The sequence below is a fragment of the Podarcis vaucheri genome (genome assembly GCF_965113315.1).
Source record: "Podarcis vaucheri genome assembly, chromosome: 9".
Classification (NCBI taxonomy): domain Eukaryota; kingdom Metazoa; phylum Chordata; class Lepidosauria; order Squamata; family Lacertidae; genus Podarcis; species Podarcis vaucheri.
In genome coordinates this window covers 21,386,517-21,405,995 of record NC_138767.1, presented here as the reverse complement: position 1 = coordinate 21,405,995, position 19,479 = coordinate 21,386,517, and the positions used below count along the sequence as shown (strand labels likewise).

At 44.2% G+C, this 19,479-nt stretch overlaps 1 protein-coding gene across 4 annotated transcripts in view; it reads left to right on the top strand.

Moving 5' to 3' along the window:
* Positions 1 to 19,479, top strand: part of TSPAN5 (tetraspanin 5) — a 91,891-nt gene that overhangs the window by 63,578 nt on the left and 8,834 nt on the right. For 3 of the 4 annotated variants that reach the window (XR_014223618.1, XR_014223619.1, XM_082238440.1), the window contains exons 3-7: positions 2,353 to 2,499; positions 5,195 to 5,365; positions 7,050 to 7,175; positions 7,801 to 7,848; positions 7,975 to 8,091. Coding sequence is in view for 2 of the 4 variants with exons in the window: in XM_082238440.1 (XP_082094566.1) it covers positions 2,353 to 2,499; positions 5,195 to 5,365; positions 7,050 to 7,175; positions 7,801 to 7,848; positions 7,975 to 8,091 (609 nt within the window). In the remaining 2 variants the exon portion in view is untranslated. Of the gene's footprint in view, positions 1 to 2,352; positions 2,500 to 5,194; positions 5,366 to 7,049; positions 7,176 to 7,800; positions 7,849 to 7,974; positions 8,092 to 9,422; positions 14,717 to 19,479 lie in introns of those variants that run through there. The other variant, XM_082238439.1, reaches the window with a different exon arrangement.

The window sequence follows — 19,479 nt, the reverse complement described above, 5'->3', positions numbered from 1 at the left end:
AGAGCTTATATGGCATGAAAGCTATTGCAGCACATAACTACTGAAGTGAATAATGTTCCCACTGAAATTCTGGGCCTCACCTGAGGGCATGCTGAGACTCATTCATTATCTCCCCTGTCTCCCAAGGGGAAAGAAACCAAACTGGTGGGAATACTTACCGGATCTTGGACTCTTAATTCTGAGGGTGCCCAGGTAATTGGTTAGGGCTGATTTTTGGTGCAATGCAGCTTTTACCCTGCATGCGTAGTCGGTTAGAGGATGGTGCTGGTAATGCCAAGGTTTGATCCCTAATGAGACAGCTGCATTGCAGGAGGTTGGGCTATATGATCCTCAGGGTCCCTTCCAGCTCTGCAGTTCTGTGATCGAATTAGAATAAACTTTACCAAGAACCCTTGTTCAAACCCACTCATTCTCTCCCCTCCTCTCCCCCCCCAACCCAAATAGTTATTGCAATATGTCTCCTGCCTTTGGCTCCCACATACAGAATTCCCCCCTCTTGCTGTTTTTAAATATGAGTCGGGATATATGCTAAGCTCTCTCAGCATTCGGATAATGACCACATCACAGTGGCTTGAAAGGGAGAGCTCCGAGTGTAAACAAGAAGCTCTAAGTCAGTTTATTTGGCTTGCTTCTTCACTTCCTGGAGTTCTTCCTCCCCTTTATTTTTTTTACCTCCTGTAGCAAATCTGGACCGAGACTGTTTCAGGAGTGCAGATGTAGGTCAAATAACTCCCCTGGAGTTTTGTCCTTTTGCAGCCTTATTAAGAGGGTGAAGGAGCTCAGTGAACAGCTGAGCTGGAGATTAGCCAGGAACTCTGTTCTGCCTCTCCCATCTTTTGGGAAGCACCAATATCCCTAGGCTATAGCTAGCATGCAAGGATAATTTGGGGCGGGGGGGTGATTAATACATAACTCCAGTTCTTTGCTCCACTTGCTATACACATTTATGCAAACACTGTAGTTCTGCACACAGCGCAATGCAAACATTTGCTTTTGTTTTAAAAAATATATTGCTTTCCTTTGCTTTATTCACCTTAAAGGAACACCAATATTTTTATTATACAGCGTCCTGTCAAAATAGAACCTTGGTTGCTTGAAGGTGTGCCCTGCAGCTAAGATGGTTCAAACTTAATAATAATAATAATAATATTGTTGTTTTTTCCAAGGATAGTTCAAACTTGGAGTTTAATAAAAGCTCCTGTACTTGACAGGCACAATAGCAGAATAGTTAAAGATTATAATTTTTTAATTGTTGCTCTCTAAACAGGAAACTGTGGCAAATGAACAGCCCACCATTCCCTTCCCAGCCCTTCTCCAGCTCTCGCTTCTCAAAGTTGAAAACACATTTTTTCCAGGAGTTAGCCACCACCAGTATTGAACTGGAATAATGAGCATGTGTAGATTGCCTTCCTTCCGCTGTAGTTTATACCCATGAATTTAGAATTAAGAAGCTGGGCTCTGGCGCCCCTCTGTTGTTGCTTAAATAAATTAATACAGCATTAAGTTATTTAGGAGGCCTGCACAGGCATTGTACAGTTACCATTGTGTGAGTGGAGGAGCAAGGGTGTGTTCCTTGGTCCTTACCTCTAGTTGTGGTGATGGCCTCCCACTTTGAAACAGGGTTATGGACAGATTCACGGGCAATAGGGCATTCCAGACGATGTTAGTAGATTTCTATCAGCCCCAGCCAACATGACCAATGGTCAGGGATGCTGGGAGCTGCAGTGCAGCCAACATCTAGAGGGCACCAGGTTGAGAAAGGCTGGTGTATTGCTATGTATAAACTGGCTCTGCATTAGCTTGCTTGTTAAGACTGTAAGCTGTTTTTCACTTAGCTCAGTATCTCAGAAAAGGCAGCTTCACGCAGGTTTTGCAACATGTTTGGACTTGCTAAAATAAGTAATGAATGGACTGAGGGGGCAAATGATTGATCAACAAAATGCCTTAATGGGTTCAACAGTCCTAGTCCTGTGCACTTCAAACTTATCAGTTCACCAGTCTTTCTCCTTCCCCTTTAATGCTTCTCTAACATCTTGGCAAACCTGTTCTCTACAGACATAAGCACTGAGTGACATGTCCTGTCACTCCCTCACACAGGATGCGACTCTGCGCTTGACGGCATTTGTGCGGTGGCATTTGAGCGCAAACAAAGAACTGACAGGAAACATCACTTTTGCACAAACAGTATCAGTCTCTCCTGGAAATAAATGTAAAGCGTTAGTGTCCGTTTTGGTTTCTCTTACCGTCAGAAGGACAAGTAAAAAAGCTACAGCTTAGGCACTGTATAAACCAGATGCATCTGTCACCTGTTGGTGTGCTTTCTTTCTCTTATCTTCTCTCCAACCTTCCCAGGGAGTGCTGTCCAACATCTCCTCCATCACCGACTTGGGAGGTTTCGATCCAGTCTGGCTCTTCCTCGTGGTAGGAGGAGTGATGTTCATTTTGGGGTTTGCAGGATGCATTGGAGCCCTGCGAGAGAACACCTTCCTTCTCAAGTTTGTAAGTAGCCTCTGCAGCTGGCTGTAGCCATTTCCTGCTTGAAGGACCAATTTCACGCAAAGCTTTGTTTCGATGCTGATTTTATTTACAGGCAATCCTCGTTTTGCACGGGGTGAACATTCCGTAAGCCTGCCCCGCCCCATCACATTCCACCCCTTTTTGTGACACCTCTATGACATTTCTGGGCTACTTCTGGGTTTGGTGCCATGCGCATGATTGCACGTCATTCAGAAGCGCCTAAATCGATAGTTGCCCGTATTTACTCATTGAAATATTTATGAGCTGCTGTCCATTAAAAAAAAAACAAAAACCAATCAGATCAGTTTACAACAGTTATACATAAAATTATACAGTCAAAGAAACCATATAAAAATGTTAAAAAACAGGAATCAGGTAACTGTTATGGAAAGGCATATTCTTAATTGCCCTCATAATTGTCTGATGGAATAGAAACATTTTCAGGCATTTAAAAGTTCAAACAGAAGGTACCTGCTGAATCTTTGTTGGCGGAATATTCCACAATACCAGGTCAATGACACCAAAGGCTTGGTTTCTCATAGAAATGACATGCAATTGAAAAGGCAATTTAAGGAACCAGCGGGGGAGGGAAGTCACAGGATTAGGAGAATCTGGATTTGATATTGTTGTGTATAATTTTGTTTGTTTGTTGTGTTTGTTGTTGTTGGGGTGTGTGTGTGTGTGTGTGTGTGTGTGTGTATAAAACATTTCTCTTCAACCATGCATTGGGCTGATTAACATCCTATATAGCCTTTAAAATGTATTTGTGTGGGGTGGGGGTGTTATTGTTTTGTTTTTCTTTCCATTATGTATTTTGTCTTTTTATGCTGTGAACTGCCCTGAGATCTTCAGATGAAGGGTGGTATACAAATGTAATTAATAATAATAATAATAATAATAATAATAGGCACTAGGACTTTACCTTTTCCTTCCTTTCAAACATCTTTTAATAAAAACAAACCCTGCTAATTATTCTATATGAGTAAAGTATTTTATAAGAGTAAATTATTTTATATTTTTGGCTGCATTCAGTTGCCGGCATATCACGGTTTATAGGGAACTGAGCAGTGCGTTAGTGTACACTAGCCGATTGCCCTCACTTGTCGCCTCTTGTGTCTCAGGCTAGGGAAGTAAACGAGGCAACGGCAGTTAAGCTTGGCTTCCAATTATGTCCAAACTTGGGATAAGTGTTGGTTACTCATCAACAAGCTAATGAGTAACGAACTAATCAGGCTTAAATCATAGGTTGTTGTTGCCTTACAGCTTGCAGTGGTTTATCGATTCCAATAAATGGTCATAGGTCAGCAACTATGGCTTGCAATGATGTAGGAACACAGCCAGTGTCTTTAATAAGCTCAAATATGTTGTGCCAATTGTTGACAGTGTTGAAAGTGAGAGTGCTTTTGCTTCTCACAGGCTGAAAAGGGGAAAGAAGATTACGCCCCTGCTCTAAGGCAGAATCCTCTATATTAGTGACTGGAAATTGTCCCATGTAATCCACAGTTATAGAATCAAACCTATGAAGTCATTTAGCTCCTTTCTACCTCCGCAACATAATTGTGTGTTTGCGCATATGTTTCTGTTGACTGCCCAATTCCTATGGGCCTATTTCCAGTGAATATTTAAACATGCTTAATACTCATTCCTTCTCTCCGTGGAATCCTGGGAACTGTAATTCTATAAGGGAGCTGTGGTGGTTATAGAATTTCTAACCCCCTTGCCAGATTACAGTTCTCACAAGCCATAAAACTTCCAAGAATACTGTATCTCCTTTGCAGTGTGAGTAGATTTGCACGCTAGTTTGTTGTTTCCTTGGGAAGGCTTGTTGGAAATGTTGGGCTTTAAATCCAAAACACCGCAAGAGTGCTGCTGGATCAGGCCAGAGGCCCACGGAAAGCTTGAAAGCGGAACCTGAGCACAACAGCTCTCTCCACACAGCAACTGATATTATTATTCAGAGGCGTATGGCCTCTGTCAGTTAAGCCACAGCATAACCATTGTGTGGCTCAGAAAGGTGAACTTAGTTAAGAAGACCTGATTCATTTGAGGTGGGATTGACTCCTTTGTGAGATTTGGTTTCTAGGTGCCTTTTTCATCTGAGTAAACTCAGATCTGGACTCTGTAGGTTGATCCATGTGTGAAGGCCCAGCCCTGGCACAGCTTGCCTCCCCACGGCTCCAGAAGGTCACAGGAGCTCAGCTACACTGAGGGAGCCTGTCGTGGGAGCTGCCTGGCTGCACCCCCCCCTCAGAATTTTGCACCTGGGGCCACTGCCCCTTTGACCCCCTCCCTGCACTACGCCACTGCCCCCTTTGAAATTAGTGGACTTGAAGTGTATTCATTTCGGTGGGCCTACTCACAAGAATGACTAATACGAGATATCACCCTATGATTCATTGGGAAGCTGAATTGCGCAACCAAGTGCACACAGCTCTCCTAACTTGGTCTGATGCCTGATCCCAGAATAGTGGCCCCCAGCCCTGTGAGTGGTGATTCCGCGTCTGACACGATCAGCACACATGATGTTGTTTAGCAGCAGGGCAGCTGCGGTGCTCTGCTCTCAAAAGTGCTCATTTGGCACGGTGCCGTGTCTTAAAGATTTGTCGCGGAAGCCAAATAATCGAAGGCCTTAAAAAAATGACTTTACTAAAATTACTCCTCTTCTTCATCTTTGCAGTTTTCAGTATTCCTAGGAATCATTTTCTTCCTGGAACTTACGGCTGGTGTTCTGGCATTTGTCTTCAAAGACTGGATCAAGGACCAGCTGTACTTCTTTATCAACAACAACATCCGAGCATACAGAGATGACATTGATTTGCAAAACCTCATAGATTTTACGCAAGAATATGTAAGTGCTTTTGCTTGCTTTATGGCTGGGGTGAGGTCCTCCAGAGGTTGCTGAGCTGCAACTCCCGTCGTTCTTGATCATTGGCCATGTTGGCTGGGACTGTTGGGAGTTGGAGGGCCACAAGTCCCCAGCCCCTGATTTTGAAGGGAATGGCCCTTCCTCCGCCCCTGTTTTCATTTTCATTTCTCAGCTCTTTATTTCTGAAAGGAGCCAAGCAAGCAAAACGTTTTATGGAACAATGCGAAGCTTGTTCCCTGTGAGTAATGCGCTTATGATTGCAACTAAGCAAAAGAGTAATTAACTTTATTAGGAAATGCTTTGTATTGCATCCAGGCAGGTTCTCCCGCTTGTGCAAGGATTTCTGCTTGCACGATGGAATTTCTGCTCCCTCTCCTCCTCAAGTGTGCCCACCTAAATATGCTCTGGAGGGTTGATGGGGGAGTCTGTAGAACAAATTTGTGAGGTGTGCAGAGGGAGGAGAAGGAGGGAATTTCCATTGTGGTCCTTGCATAAAGGAGACTACTTAGTTGGATACAACTTTACTCTTTATGGCAATGTACTATTGGGACGCGGGTGGCGCTGTGGGTTAAACCACAGGGCCTAGGACTTGCCAATCAGAAGGTCAGCAGTTCGAATCCCCGTGACAGGGTGAGCTCCCGTTGCTCGGTCCCAGCTCCTGCCAACCTAGCAGTTCGAAAGCACCTCAAAGTGCAAGTAGATAAATAGGTACCGCTCCGGCGGGAAGGTAAACGGTGTTTCCGTGTGCTGCTCTGGTTCGCCAGAAGTGGCTTAGTCATGCTCGCCACATGACCCAAAAGCTGTACGCTGGCTCCCTCGGCCAATAAAGCGAGATGAGCGCCGCAACCCCAGAGTCGGTCACAGTCAGGGGTCCCTTTACCTTTACCTTTACTATTCTTGGCCATGCTTCTTTCAGGTGACTTAATGTTTTCCCCATTTTCACGGCAGAATGAGAAACGCTAGATTGTTGCTATGCTTTTGGACATAGAATATTTTTTTGTCCAAGGGCAAGGTTACAAAGCCTATTGCTGGCGTTGTGAGGAAAGGAAGCCAAAATGAAACCCTGTAATGTGCAGTCCAAAACATCCTGTTCAAGACGGGTAAAGTGAAATAGTTTCCCCCCTGAAGGCTCCATAGAGTCTAGCTTTTTATTTCTACATCATAAACATCAGAAGTGTATATAGTAAAGATGGGAAGAAGCCAGTACATAGGCTTTGATTTCATATGCCCAGTGCATATAAATTCACCACTGTGGGTTGCATCAAACAATTTGCTTCTCCATGTGGCCAGCTGACTCTGTGTGGCAGCTTCCCATGTGGATTTCCTCTGCATCATCTTAAACCACCGAAAACTGTGGTTTTAAGTAAGATTGCCCTGTCTGTCCGGTCTGTTGCTGCACATACATTTTTTTCAATGAGTTTTGGGGATTTGTGAGGAATGTAGTTATACATGAACGATAATAGGCACCCAATACTTCTGCGTGTTTTTTCAACACGGAAAAAGCTTGACATGCTGTTACCCAGAACAGCAGCTTGCAAATCCACTGGTGGTTCTTGGCTTGTGTCTCAACCCTCTGGTAATACATTTTCTCCTTCTCCAGTAAAACGGCAGAGAGATCTAGCAGTAGTGGTGATTCCGCCTGTAATAATTGTTGGCTTTCCTCCAGTGGCAGTGCTGCGGAGCCTTTGGAGCAGATGACTGGAACCTCAACATTTATTTCAACTGCACAGACACCAACGCTAGCCGAGAGCGCTGCGGGGTGCCCTTTTCCTGCTGCACTAAGGATCCTGCTGTAAGTCAACTGGCAGCGCTGCTGTTCCCTGGGGAAAGCTGCTGCATGCAAACAGGAGGCTGCCTTTTATGCTAAAAGAACTCTGTGTGAATGTGTGCTGATCCTCTTTAATGGACCTATGTCTTGCTGCCAGCTCAAAGCATGCACAAAAGCTTTGCAGAGTCAGGGTATCCTATGCCTGTCAATACACCTTTCACCTTCTTGAGGTGACTATTGCCAGGCTACCTGCAAGCATCTATAATGGGCTGCAGCCAGTCACCAAACTAGTTGTCTAATTGTACTAGATGAGTAATAAAGACAGTGGGGGGAAGAGGTGATGCCAGTGCTAATTATAGAGACACAAACTCGTTAACTTGGCATGCTCGGGTGTCCATGATTAAGCCCTGCTAAGATGCAGCTAGCTTTGTATTAAGATTAGGACTCTAATCTGCAAATAAGAGAGATGGGATGTACTATTTAAGATACATCATCTATCGTCCCTGGTCATTGGCCTTGCTAGTTTGGTGCTGATGGGAGTCAGCTGCTGGAGGACTGCAAATTCCCTATACCTGCTTTCAGACCATGGACATTTGGCAGGATGAAGGGAGAAATTTACCGGTGCCTTTTTGTGTTTTTTCATTTTTAGGAAGATGTCATCAATACTCAGTGCGGCTACGATGCCAGGCAAAAACCAGTAAGTCCCTGCCCATTTTACTTGGTGTAACTTCTGTGAGAGAGGATGGGAAAGAAGGTGGAATCCAAAGGGAAGGGTTGCATGGTTTGATTTGTGTGTTTTCTCTCCATTTGCTGTTCCTTCCAGGAAGTTGACCAGCAGATTGTTATCTACACGAAAGGTTGCGTTCCCCAGTTTGAGAAATGGCTGCAAGAGAACCTCACTATAGTGGCTGGCATATTCATTGGGATTGCATTACTGCAGGTATTGATTGATTGCATTCATGTTCTGCCTTTCCTCTAAGGAGCTCAAGGTAGTATATGTGGTTCTCTTCCTCTTCCTTGATGTCCTTCATCTCATAGCTTTCAGTCCCACGTGGTTAATCCACGTTGCACACTTGATGTGAAATAGGAGGAAGTGATTCCTACTTGCTTCTTGTAAAAGCCAAGGGTTGTCCCTCTGGCAAGTAACCTAAACATGACTGGAATTAGTGGTGGGCACCAACTTGTTTCCCATCTTGTGGATCTTCTGGCTTCTGTGGCTATGAGAAGCCCCTGTAGTGCTGTGTATTTGGAATGTTCCGGAAGGCCTGTGGAAGTCTGCTCCAATATCCTTCCTGGATACTAGGCAAGGGATGAAAAAGATCACCTGGGTGGGATTCTCCTACCTAGTCCTGTCAGTGGAAGGATTCTGCTTGTGCAACAGAGCTCACCTCCCCCAAAATTGGCTCTGGTGGGGTGGGAGAACCCCCAGGACAGCATGCAGGAGGAAGGAGAGCGAGGGGAGGTCATTCTGTCTGGCAAACTGGAATGCTTGTGTAGACAGAATGATTGGAAGAGCACAATGTTGAAGCCTGCCCTTTGGCTGTAATCTGTATCACACAGTGTTTGGGACTTGTTAATATGGAAAAAAAAGTAAGAGCGGGTGTATTGGTTGCAAGTCGCTTTGGGTTGCCGTGGGCAAGATAAACAACTAACAGATTTAATAAATAATAACCATGGCAGAGGTCTGTAAAACTGTGCACAGTGTTTTTCCTCCCTCTCTCAAAGTACTAGGGAGCATCCGCTAAAGTGGAATGGTGGGAGATTCAGGGCAGGCAAAAGGAAGCGCTTCTTCACAGAAAGCACACCAAACTTAGATGGCTTTAAAATGGGATTAGACCAATTCATGGAGAGGCTATCACAGAATTGTAGCATTGGAAGAGACCCTAAGGGTCATCCAGTCCAGCCCCCTGCAATGCAGGAATAAGGGCTACTAATCATGATGGCTATATTACCTCCAGTATCACAAGCAGCTTGGTTCTGAAAGCCACTTGCTGGGAATGCCGGGTGGGCGGGATGCTGATGTCCTGCTTCCTTCCTTCCCACAGGCGTCTGGTTGGCCTCTGTGAGAACAGGATGCTGGACTTTGGCCTGATCCAGCAAGGCTATCCTTGTTTTTGTGGTTCTTGACTGCAGGCAGTTAAATCCACTTTTAATGAGACAGCTCCATATTAAATGGGGTGCGGACGGCCTGCCTAGCAGCAGGTTACATGGTTTCTTGGGTGCACAGATTTGACCCACTTCCAGACAACACTTGAACCTCATGTCTTCCAGATATTTGGGATCTGCTTGGCTCAGAACCTGGTTAGCGATATAGAAGCTGTCAGAGCCAGCTGGTAAACTCGCCGACACAAGCGGCACGAGACACCGGCCAGCCTCACCTCTCGGAAAGCTCCAGTGTGTCGCGTGGGCGCCAAGTCATATGGAAGTGGGTGACAGTGAAGTCTCGAGTTCTCAAATGGCCGGAAGTGCCTCAGACCGCTGTTTATTCCAGAGGGAACAGCTCCAGCCACCCGTTCGCCGACGAAAGCTTCCGAAAGCCCCAACCCGAACTTGTGTTGAGCTGCGACTCTCTGGCGCACCCTTGACTTGAGTCTCTGGTGGATGCTCTTTTCTTCCTTTTTTTGTGGTAAATGGCCTGTGTCAGTGAGACCTCAATCGCCGCCTGGTTTACTGGGCCCCACTCTTCATTCTCCGTGTCACAAGCCTGTCTGCCGCTGCCAAACGTGAGGCAATTTCTCTCATCAGTGCACACCAAAAGGAGCGGCGTGCCTTTTCAGCAGACGGGAGGCCTGGCGCTCCCTTCTGGAAGAGAACCTGTCAAATAGAAAGCCACTTTCCCAGTCCTTGGCTCCTTCACTTACTGGCAGGAAATGAGGCTCCCTGTGGAAGCTCTGATTAAGATCTGCTCTGTAATGCCCTCTGTTGGGGACCAACTGTGTGTAATTATTTTCCAGTCTCTCGCAACCTTGTCCCACAAGGGAGAAGGGGTGGGATTTGATGTCTTAATCAACAGGTTTGAGGGGGAATGTGCCGCTTTTGTCCTCCTTCACCACTGAGTTGGCAACATGTAAGGGAGTTGGAGGATGAAGTCTCGAACCAGCTTTTTAACTAAGAGAATGGGAGGTGTGGTAAACATAAGGGGGGGGGGAATACCCTACAGCGTACAAAATTTCATGAGTAAAATGGTGGAATTTGTGGAATAGCCTTTAATCTCCTTTTTGTTCTTGTATTTGAGGCACCTGCGCAGGTGTTCAAGGTAGCCCCTTGGGCCAGCCATCTCCAGCCGGATTGCTCGCTTCCCTCCATTTTTATTTTTGCATGTAGTTGCTATAATGATCCTTAGGAGTCTATTCAGTGTGACTTGTCTGGGTATCTGTGGTTTCTGAGTAGGCTTCCAATTCCAACTTGCATATTTATTAGCGTAGATGCGGATGAGATAAGAGAATTCACAGCCCTTGTTTTGCAGTGAGAGAAATGATTACACCTCTGTTCAAGTACCTCTGCAGACCGCTTGCATCTCTTCTTTAAAATCTCTCCCTCCCTCATGTCTTTTTCTGTGATTCAAATAGCAGTAGTTTATTTAAACAGAATTTCTAAAGGCTTTAAAGAAAAACAAGTAATAATTCACAGCCTCTGTTTTCAGGGCAGGTGAAGACATTAGGATTTTGGAAGAAGCACAATACAAAACTCCCTTTAGGACCACGATCCTAAATAGGTTCTTTTTTGTTCTTTGTTCTTTTTGCATGGGCATTCAGTTCTTTGTGAATGTGTTTAGGGCCTGAGTATAGGTATTTATATTTGATTTAGATTTAAGCATCAATGAAAATCGCAAAAGTTGAAGGTGCCTTCTACAAAAGAATTGACTTTGGCATCTCTTATCAGGGAGATGGCGTTCGACTAAGCCTGTTGCATCTGGGGTGGAAGTGGGGAGGAATCTGTTAAACTCTTTTCATTATCTGGCAGGGATAACGTGCGTCTTAAGGTGGCGTGTGGGAAAAGTTAAGTTCCGGATAACCGCTGTAATTGTCGTTTTAGACACCTTAATCAGAATCGAATTCAAAACAACCTGCCTCTTTATACAAACCACCTCTTAGTTTTAGTGGATGATTGACAGCCTAAATTGACCCCTTCCCCCAATGCTGCCATTAAAGCAGAGAATGGGGGCCCCATGACTTATAAGTCCCTGACCATTAGCCATGCTGACCAGGCCTGGTGGGCGTTAGGATGACAACAACCTCAGACTCACAGTCCCTTTAAAAATAACAATATATGTCCTCAGTATTACCTCATTCTTAAGAGACCCAGCGTGGCTGCCTTGACCGAATATGGGACACTGGTGGGTCCCCAGGGGCCATCTTCATCTGCAGTGGCTCTGCCAGGGGCATATATAAAATCTATTCTCATTGTCTCACAGTCCCGTGAGCCTTCATTACCTCCTAAGCTGCTGAAGGGGATTAAAACAAACCCCTTTTGCCCTGGAGTGGCAGAACAGTGTTATGGGTGTGGACAAAATATGGCAAAGTTGTGTGAGAACTTCTGGGTTTGCAGAGCTGAAGAGGCCATGCATTCCAGAAATGAGACCAAACACCCGAGAATGACATGGACGTATTCTGCCTGTTACAGTGAGTATGCAGAGGAAACATTCCTGCTACTGTAGGTTTCTGAATAAGAATTTTTCCATCCTTCTGCTTGAAGATCATCTGCATCCTTCACCAACTAGCTAGGTGTCCTCAAGATATTTTAGAAAACCGCTCCCGTTGTCAGCCCCAGCCGGCATAGTTGGTGAAAGCTGATTTTGTTCTGGCTCCCTACCCTGGCTTCTCTCTGCTCCCCTTCCTTTGCCAAGAGTGAGTTTATGTGACCATTTGTAACTTGGTGGTGGTTTTTTTTTTTTGTGTGTGTGTGTTTGGGTGACTCTTCCTTGTCGCAATGCTAAAACTTTCTTGTTAACTTTCTGCCACCATGTGGTGAGGCTTATAATGGCAACCTTTTCATAATTGCCTTGTACGTATTGGAATTTCTGTATGCTTGACCTAAAGAATTGTTGTCTTCTTGGTCCCAGGAGGGAGTAAGCCTAGAAAATCAGAAATTGTGTTGTGTTGCATGCATGGTTTGCATGTCTCTAGGTCCTGGTGGAAACTGAGGAATTCTAATAACCTCCCCTCTTTAATTCCTAGTGCCCTTTTTGCTGTTGCAAAGAGCTGAACGGTGTAGATTCCATCAGCTGTTTGGTGTGCGTGCTGCAGCTTTTATAACCCTGGTTAATAGCTCCTTCAGATTCCATAGGGACGAGGCATTTGCCTCTGAAATTTGGAATGTTTCAAAGAACTTTCGGACTCACTTTCTTATGGCTCATGCACATTTAAGCAAGCAGTGTGCACACTATCTAATGTGGACCTGTTCTCTCCACCCCACCTGAGTCCATGACTGCAAATCAGATTTAACTGTCAGCAGGCCCCCAGCTGAAACAATAAGATGCTATAAAATGTGCATAGAGAGAACTTAACCGTTCACTTATTAGGTTGAAAAACAAGTGTCAGAGAGCTGTCGATTGATTTGATTGATTGTATTTCTGTGATGAATGAATTTCAAAGTGGCTTACAACCAATAAATAACCATAACATAATAAAACCTAATAGCACATTGCGAATGCAGCATACATCATATACAATAATTAACAGATTATCAATAAAACAGTTGCAACAACAACAACAAAAAAACCTTAACTAAACAGCAACCAAAAAATAAGCTAAACCTCACAGTTACGGCAAGTCATAGGATTAACAAATCAATGCAATGTTTAGAATCTATAATAAATGATACTAAAAACATTAACAAAATAGCAACTAAAACTATAAGTTAAGCACTAAGTTCATTCGCACAATCTCTGCACCCCCATGACCCCCCTTTAAAACAAAACTATACAGCAAACCAACAAGACAGTAATTACTAACTGAAATAATAATTGCATTTATACTAAAACTAAACTAATCCCCAACAAACGTCCATCCCGCCCACAACTGTGTATAAAAACAAAAAAAATGAGAAAAAACATTTAAAACACCATGGATTAACAAGTATTTTAAACATATTAAAACATTTTTGACATTCTCAGAGTAGGTGTGGGCCCCACCCCCTAGGCCAGGTGGAAATGGGCCTTGCAGCAGAGAGCTGTTTTCCTCCACTTTGACCAGCAGTCCCTCTTCATTCAGCTGCTGCTTATCAATGTCAGGTTGCTGGAGCATCATCAATCTGCCATTTAATTCTGAAAGTATCTGCACCTGCCGACCTGGCTCCCCCCCCCCCCCCCTGAGAGCTGGCTGGATGAAGCTGAGAATCCTGAATCCATCCAGCTGGCCCCAGTCAGGTGTTTAGCTTTGAACCAGCCTATGGAGGAAATCTGGCCAGTACAGAAAAGACTTAGCATTTAGTATTTTCTCCCCTAGACCTCATGGAGCCATGATTCTCTCTGGTAAGTAGTGTTCTGGAAGAAGTGTCTCCTCTGGTTATTGAAGGAGGATCTTCAGGGTCGAAGCTGTCCTTCAGATTTACTTGTTCTTCCAGGTAAGAGGGCTCATGGATCTGGCACCTCCTTAACTCACAGCGGCAGTTCACAATGTATTCCGCTTACGGCAGCCACACATTTTATTTGCGCAGGCCCCTTGGCAGGCGCACCCCAGATTTCTCCTCCTGGATGGTCTGAGGAATACCTGTGGATCTTTCACTTGGACCTCAGAATATGAGTCTTCCTCATCTGTGATGATCATTCGCCTGTGAGTCTTAGATTGACTGGAGTCGTAGGGGGACTCCGGGCTGTCTGGTGCAGGGGCCCACTGCCCACTGCGGAGCTTCTGGCCGCTGGCAGTCTGAACAGATGTTGGTTTTTGTTGGAGGGTTTGGAGGTCTTCACGGAGCTCATGGTTCTCCTTCAAAACCTCTGCTATGGCGTTCCTATCTTCTTCTGCATCTGGGTCTTCTGGCCTGCTGTTTTAGTGACGCTGCAGCTTAGTCCTCCCCTCTTTTTAAAAAAAATAATCTTTATTTATTTTAAATATTAAGTCCCTTCACCACAAAAAGAACAGAAGAAAAAACAAATCACCTCACATACAAAGAAAATATTACATAAAGAATAAAGTTCTTCCATATATTGAGACTTCTGTCCTACTCAATAGGGGGCCTTTGTTTAATTGATAACTGCATGTTTGTATATCCCTTAACTTACCATTGTTTAACCGTATTTTTTGTAGCATATAACATTGCAGAAGTTATTCACAGCATATCAAAGAATTCATCTGAGAACAATGTTCTTTTACATATAATCTGAATATATCCCATTCTATGTTAAACCTTTGGTTTGACTGATTCCTAATTTTTCCTGTCATCGTTACCAATTCTACATATTCACATAATTTCACCAGCCATTCCCGTTTAGTTGGTATTTTATCTCCCTCCCACCATTTAGCTGTTAACATTCTCACAGCAGTAGTTTCCCACATAAATACCTTTCTGAGTTACTTCGGGATATCTGCAGCAATGATACCCAAAAGAAAGGCGTTTGGTTGTTTTTTTTTAAATAAAAGTTAATTTGAACATTTTTTTATATAAATATAAATAATTTCCCCAAAGTTTTTTTTCTTTTTATATTTTCGCCACATGTGGTACATTGTTCCTTCTGCTTCTTTGCATCTCCAGCAAATATTTGAGCTTGTTTTATACATTTTTGTCAGCTTGCTTGGTGCAATATACCATCAATCAAACATCTTCGTGTATTTTTTTTAAGGTATAGCGAGCTGTAAACTTTTTAGTCATTTCTCCAAAGTTTACCCCAGGATGCCATCTGAATATTATAACCAAAATCTTTAGACCACTGAATCATCACTGATTCAACCTCCTCCTCTATCACTTCCAAATCCAATAGCAGTCTTATACATTTTAGAAAGTAGTTTATTCTTATTTTGTAGTAGATCTTTCTCAAGTTTTGATATTTCAATAGCATACCCTTTTATTTTATCTAATTTAAATTTCATTCAGTTGATGGTACTGTACCCAATTAGCTAGGTGGTTTCTAATTTCCTCAAACTTTTTCAGTTTTAGCTGGTCTTCCTCCTCAAGTTGTTCTTTATAAGTTGTCCACTTTTTCCTCATATTCTTTTTCTTTGCTGAAATTGCCTCCAGTGGTGATATCCACGAGTGCATTTTTTGCTCTAGCAGGTTTCTGTATTTACCCCATACAATGATCTTATGCGATTCAAAAAACCTTTATGGACTTTGATTTTTTTGTTACACAGATACGCGTGCCACCCAAATCTATTGTCAAAACCCTCCAGATCCAACAAATCTATATTTTGTAATTTTCCATTGAGTTTTCCGATTCACAAGTATGGAGTATTGCGTTTGTAATATTTTAATATTTAGTTTTGCTGTTTCATTTCCTGGATTTTTAGCTAGTTCTTTTTCGTTATCTCCTCCAAAATTTTGAAGTGTAGGAACTCATCATGACAGCTTAGTCATGCTTGGAAGGGGAGCCCAAACTCCGCAAGATGTCTGTGGTGTTACATACAAAGACATCAGACAGTATTACTTGGGATAGTACCCAATTTATAAGGATCAGCGTGGCTGCTATCCTATGTTTATGATGGAAGTGAGCTCTGTTGAACTCCATGGGACCTCATTTCGACAGCATAGATTCTATTTGTAAAACAGATTGAGCTTTAACAAAAGATGGTCAGCCAGCTGAAATGCAGCAATGTAGCTTTTAAATTCAAGGGAACCTTGGGGGGGGGGTGTCTCCCGATGTTGCTGAACTACAACTCCCATCCCCCCCCAGCAAGTATGGCCAGTGGGAGTTGTAGTTCAGCAACGTCTGGCAAGCCATCTTGAAAAAGTATCATGCTGATTTAGATGCCTCACGGGGGAGAAAAAAGGTAGAAAGTACCCAGCCTCTGCCTCTTTACTTTTCTAATTATTTGTCCCCTGTGCTCATCGGACAATTACTTGGAAGTTTCATTTAATACCTTGCTAGAAAGTCTCATGCGGCACCAGAGAAAGGAGGGTCCGTCACTTGGGCAGATGTCATGGTTCTTGGTCTGAAGAAGGCCGTGTTGTATCCTATCACTTGGTTTTATTTCCAATCGAAAGTATGCATCCCGGGAAGGCAAGGCAGAGGAGAACTTTACTTCCACCAGGGCCAAAAGCAGAATCGCAAGTGGAACCTGCGAAGGAAGGAGTGAGCCGGCTGCAACATGCACCCCACTGCAGCCTGCCAGGCAGATTTCCCTTTCTCCCTTCGTGGCTTTCCTATAACCATATGTATTTTTTCTTTGAAAGGGAGGAGAGATTCAAGCAGGGCGAAGGACATTTGGATCTGGCAAAGGGACAATTTTTAACATACCTTAAAATAAAAGGGGAGAATGCTAAAATAGTCCAAACCACGTGTCTTCATTGTCCAAACGCTCAGAAACAAATCTTGACACCTGCAGTGCCTCAACCTCCCAAATTGATTCTGCAAGTTTTGTGTGTCGGATTTGGGGCTGAGTAGCTTGTCTGTTAGAGCCAAGCGTGTCCACCACCTGCTTTTCATCTCACTTCCCTGCTCATCTCTTCTCACTCCCCCTCCTCCACAATTAGCACCAAATAAATAAATAAATCCCCAGCTACAGAGATGCAAGTTTGAACACCACCTTGTCTTCTAAACACTGAAAGTCTGGGAAGCTTGTTGCTTGATGGCCAGATCCCAAGAGGCCTGATTAACAAACCACATATTTATGTGTTGCCTGCCAGCTTCGTCAAGTTAGCTCTTCAGAGACCTACGCACCTGCAGTTCCTGGACAGTATTGTTATGGAGTGACGGTGGCTCTGTCCCATGCATGAAGTCCAAAGAGCCACTTTCAGAGGCCCCCAATTATAGATCTGTGTTCTCTCCACTGTACAACCCGCTTTGTTGGAGTTTTGTTACTGCTCTAAACCTTTGGTTAAATAACTGTCACATGTTGAGAATACTGCATTCTGAGGGATACATCTTGATTTGAGCTTTCCTGTTCCAGAAGCTCTCTTCCTGCCAGAAGCTGCGGGAAATGCTTTCCTCTTGGATTCTCCCCTTATTATTCTCTGAGCAGAGTCTTACTTTCTTTCAGCTAAAGTTGTCAAACCAAGACTTGGGACCTGGCCTTTCCAGGTGCCGTGCGGCGTGTAAATAATTTTTGAACTGTAAATAGTAGCATGCAAATGATCTGATCCACACTGAGGATTGCAATTCATCTTAAATGTGTATTTATACTGAGAAGGTTGTATGAGGTGAGTTTGCCTGTGTGTTTGAAGAACTTAAAAAGCTTTACATATCTAGCAGATCATGCCTGGAATGCTTTAATATGCTGCCATCTAGTGTCTCCCTGGTAAAACTGCAGCTTAACAAAACTAGTTAAGACTGGCCCAAAAATATTTTTGGGGGATGTTTGTTCTAGAGCTGCTTTGAATCCCCTCTTCTGCCCACTTTGTGTAGGGATTATATTGTCAGCTGCGCCGCAGGAGCTTTGTGTTCTGATCCACCACCCCCAAAATGAATATTTCCCGCTTACCAAAGACGCCAAAGAGAGAACATTTTGATGGGGATGTTGAGGTCTCCTGAAAATGCCTGCCCACTAATGGCCGTAATGCAAAGCACAATTCAGCAGACATGTGGGTGGGCCGGAGCGCTCTGTGTTCTCCCAGCCATCATCTTGAGTGTACATCATCTATGCTTTGGTACCGCATACAGAGTGTTCTCCTGGAAAACGGGGACAGGAGGGGGATATTATACCTTTGGGGTTGCCACTGCTTCTTTTACTGCTCTGGTCCAACATGCCATAAATTCAGCTGCCACATTTTTGCCCCCATAGAAGCCTATGTGCCTTGCATGTTCCCAGCTATGGAGATCTTTCTGCAGTGCAGAAGCGCCGGGGACTCAGCAGCCTAATCTATGGGCATGAGTGGTTTTTGACGATAGGTTGTGCTGCCTCAAGAGAAAAGCTCCATTGCTTGCAAGCAAGCCTCAAGCCTCAAGTCCTTTGAGTGCATGAAACTTGCCTTGACGGAACACATGCTGTTAGGTTTCTTAAGGAGCTTAGTGCCAACTCTTTATGCTTTCTGGCACCATAGAGTTATCTGTCTTAATTGTACACAGTGTCATAAGAGCATATATGTATATCACGGAGGGTCCCCCCCCCCCGCCTTGGTGGGCAGGGTATGTCAATGTGCAGATCCTGAATGTGTGTTTCAGACACGGCCATTTGCATGGACGTCAATGTATTGATGTACAGGTAGAAAATGTTACACTGGTGTTTTTTTAATTAAAAATATCCAGTGCAACATGGGATATACTCCAGGCTCCTGCTTTCCTGTACTATCTGATCTGATTTCCAATTGTGATGCCACTTATGTGTGTTGCACCACTGGAGTTGTTCCCACAGTGTTCCCATGGAGAGGAAATTCAGCACTGGATGCTGTTTCTCAGGCTTTAAGAGGGGAAGTGTCAGGGTAGTATCTGCAGCAGGGCTGGAAGGAAGCGCCTTCCGTTTTCCAGTGGATGTTGCATTAAATTGGGAATGGTAACGACAAACATCTCCTGCAGATGGCCTGGGGTTTGTGGTTCAATCTCCTAATCCAGAGAAGCAGAATTGCCAAACCACCTCTCCCCCCCTTTTTTTTGGCATCCAAAAAAAGGAATGCTTGCACCCAGATTTCACTCTTATGTGGTGGCCGTGGTGGAGGCACGTGGCATGCAAGATCTTCAGCTTGGGTAAGCACTGAACCTGGCCTCTTTTGTCCTGCAGTTCTCCATCCTTAACCGATGCCTCTCATTGCTCGTAGATTATCATGGGCAAGAAGCAGTGCACTCCAGGGTCTTGCAGGGTGCCCCCAAATTGCCTTGACTTTGTGAGAACGTTAGGATTGGCTTTCTATTGACACCGTGTACTTTGAGCCGAAATTGATGGGAGAGATAAAGTGTGTGTATACTCTTGGTAAGGTGACTGCAAAAAGGCTGCAGTCCTATGCAATCAAGCACCATTGACCCCAGCAGGGATTGCATCGGACCAGACGTACATAGGATTGCACTGTTATAAAGCTTTGTATCCAAACCGGTGCAGATGCTCCTTACGGGGTGAATGATTAAAATAAGCTGCACCTGCAAGCGTCTCGCCGCAGAGTCTGTGCCTAGGGAAACTGAGTCTCAAAGAAAGGTGTTCTCTCTTTATACTAAAAAAGCACGTCGATTGGGCATGGGGGATCTGTGACTTCGTCTGGTTTTCAAACATTATAAAAATGCTTGCATCACTTCCCTAAATCGTTGCAC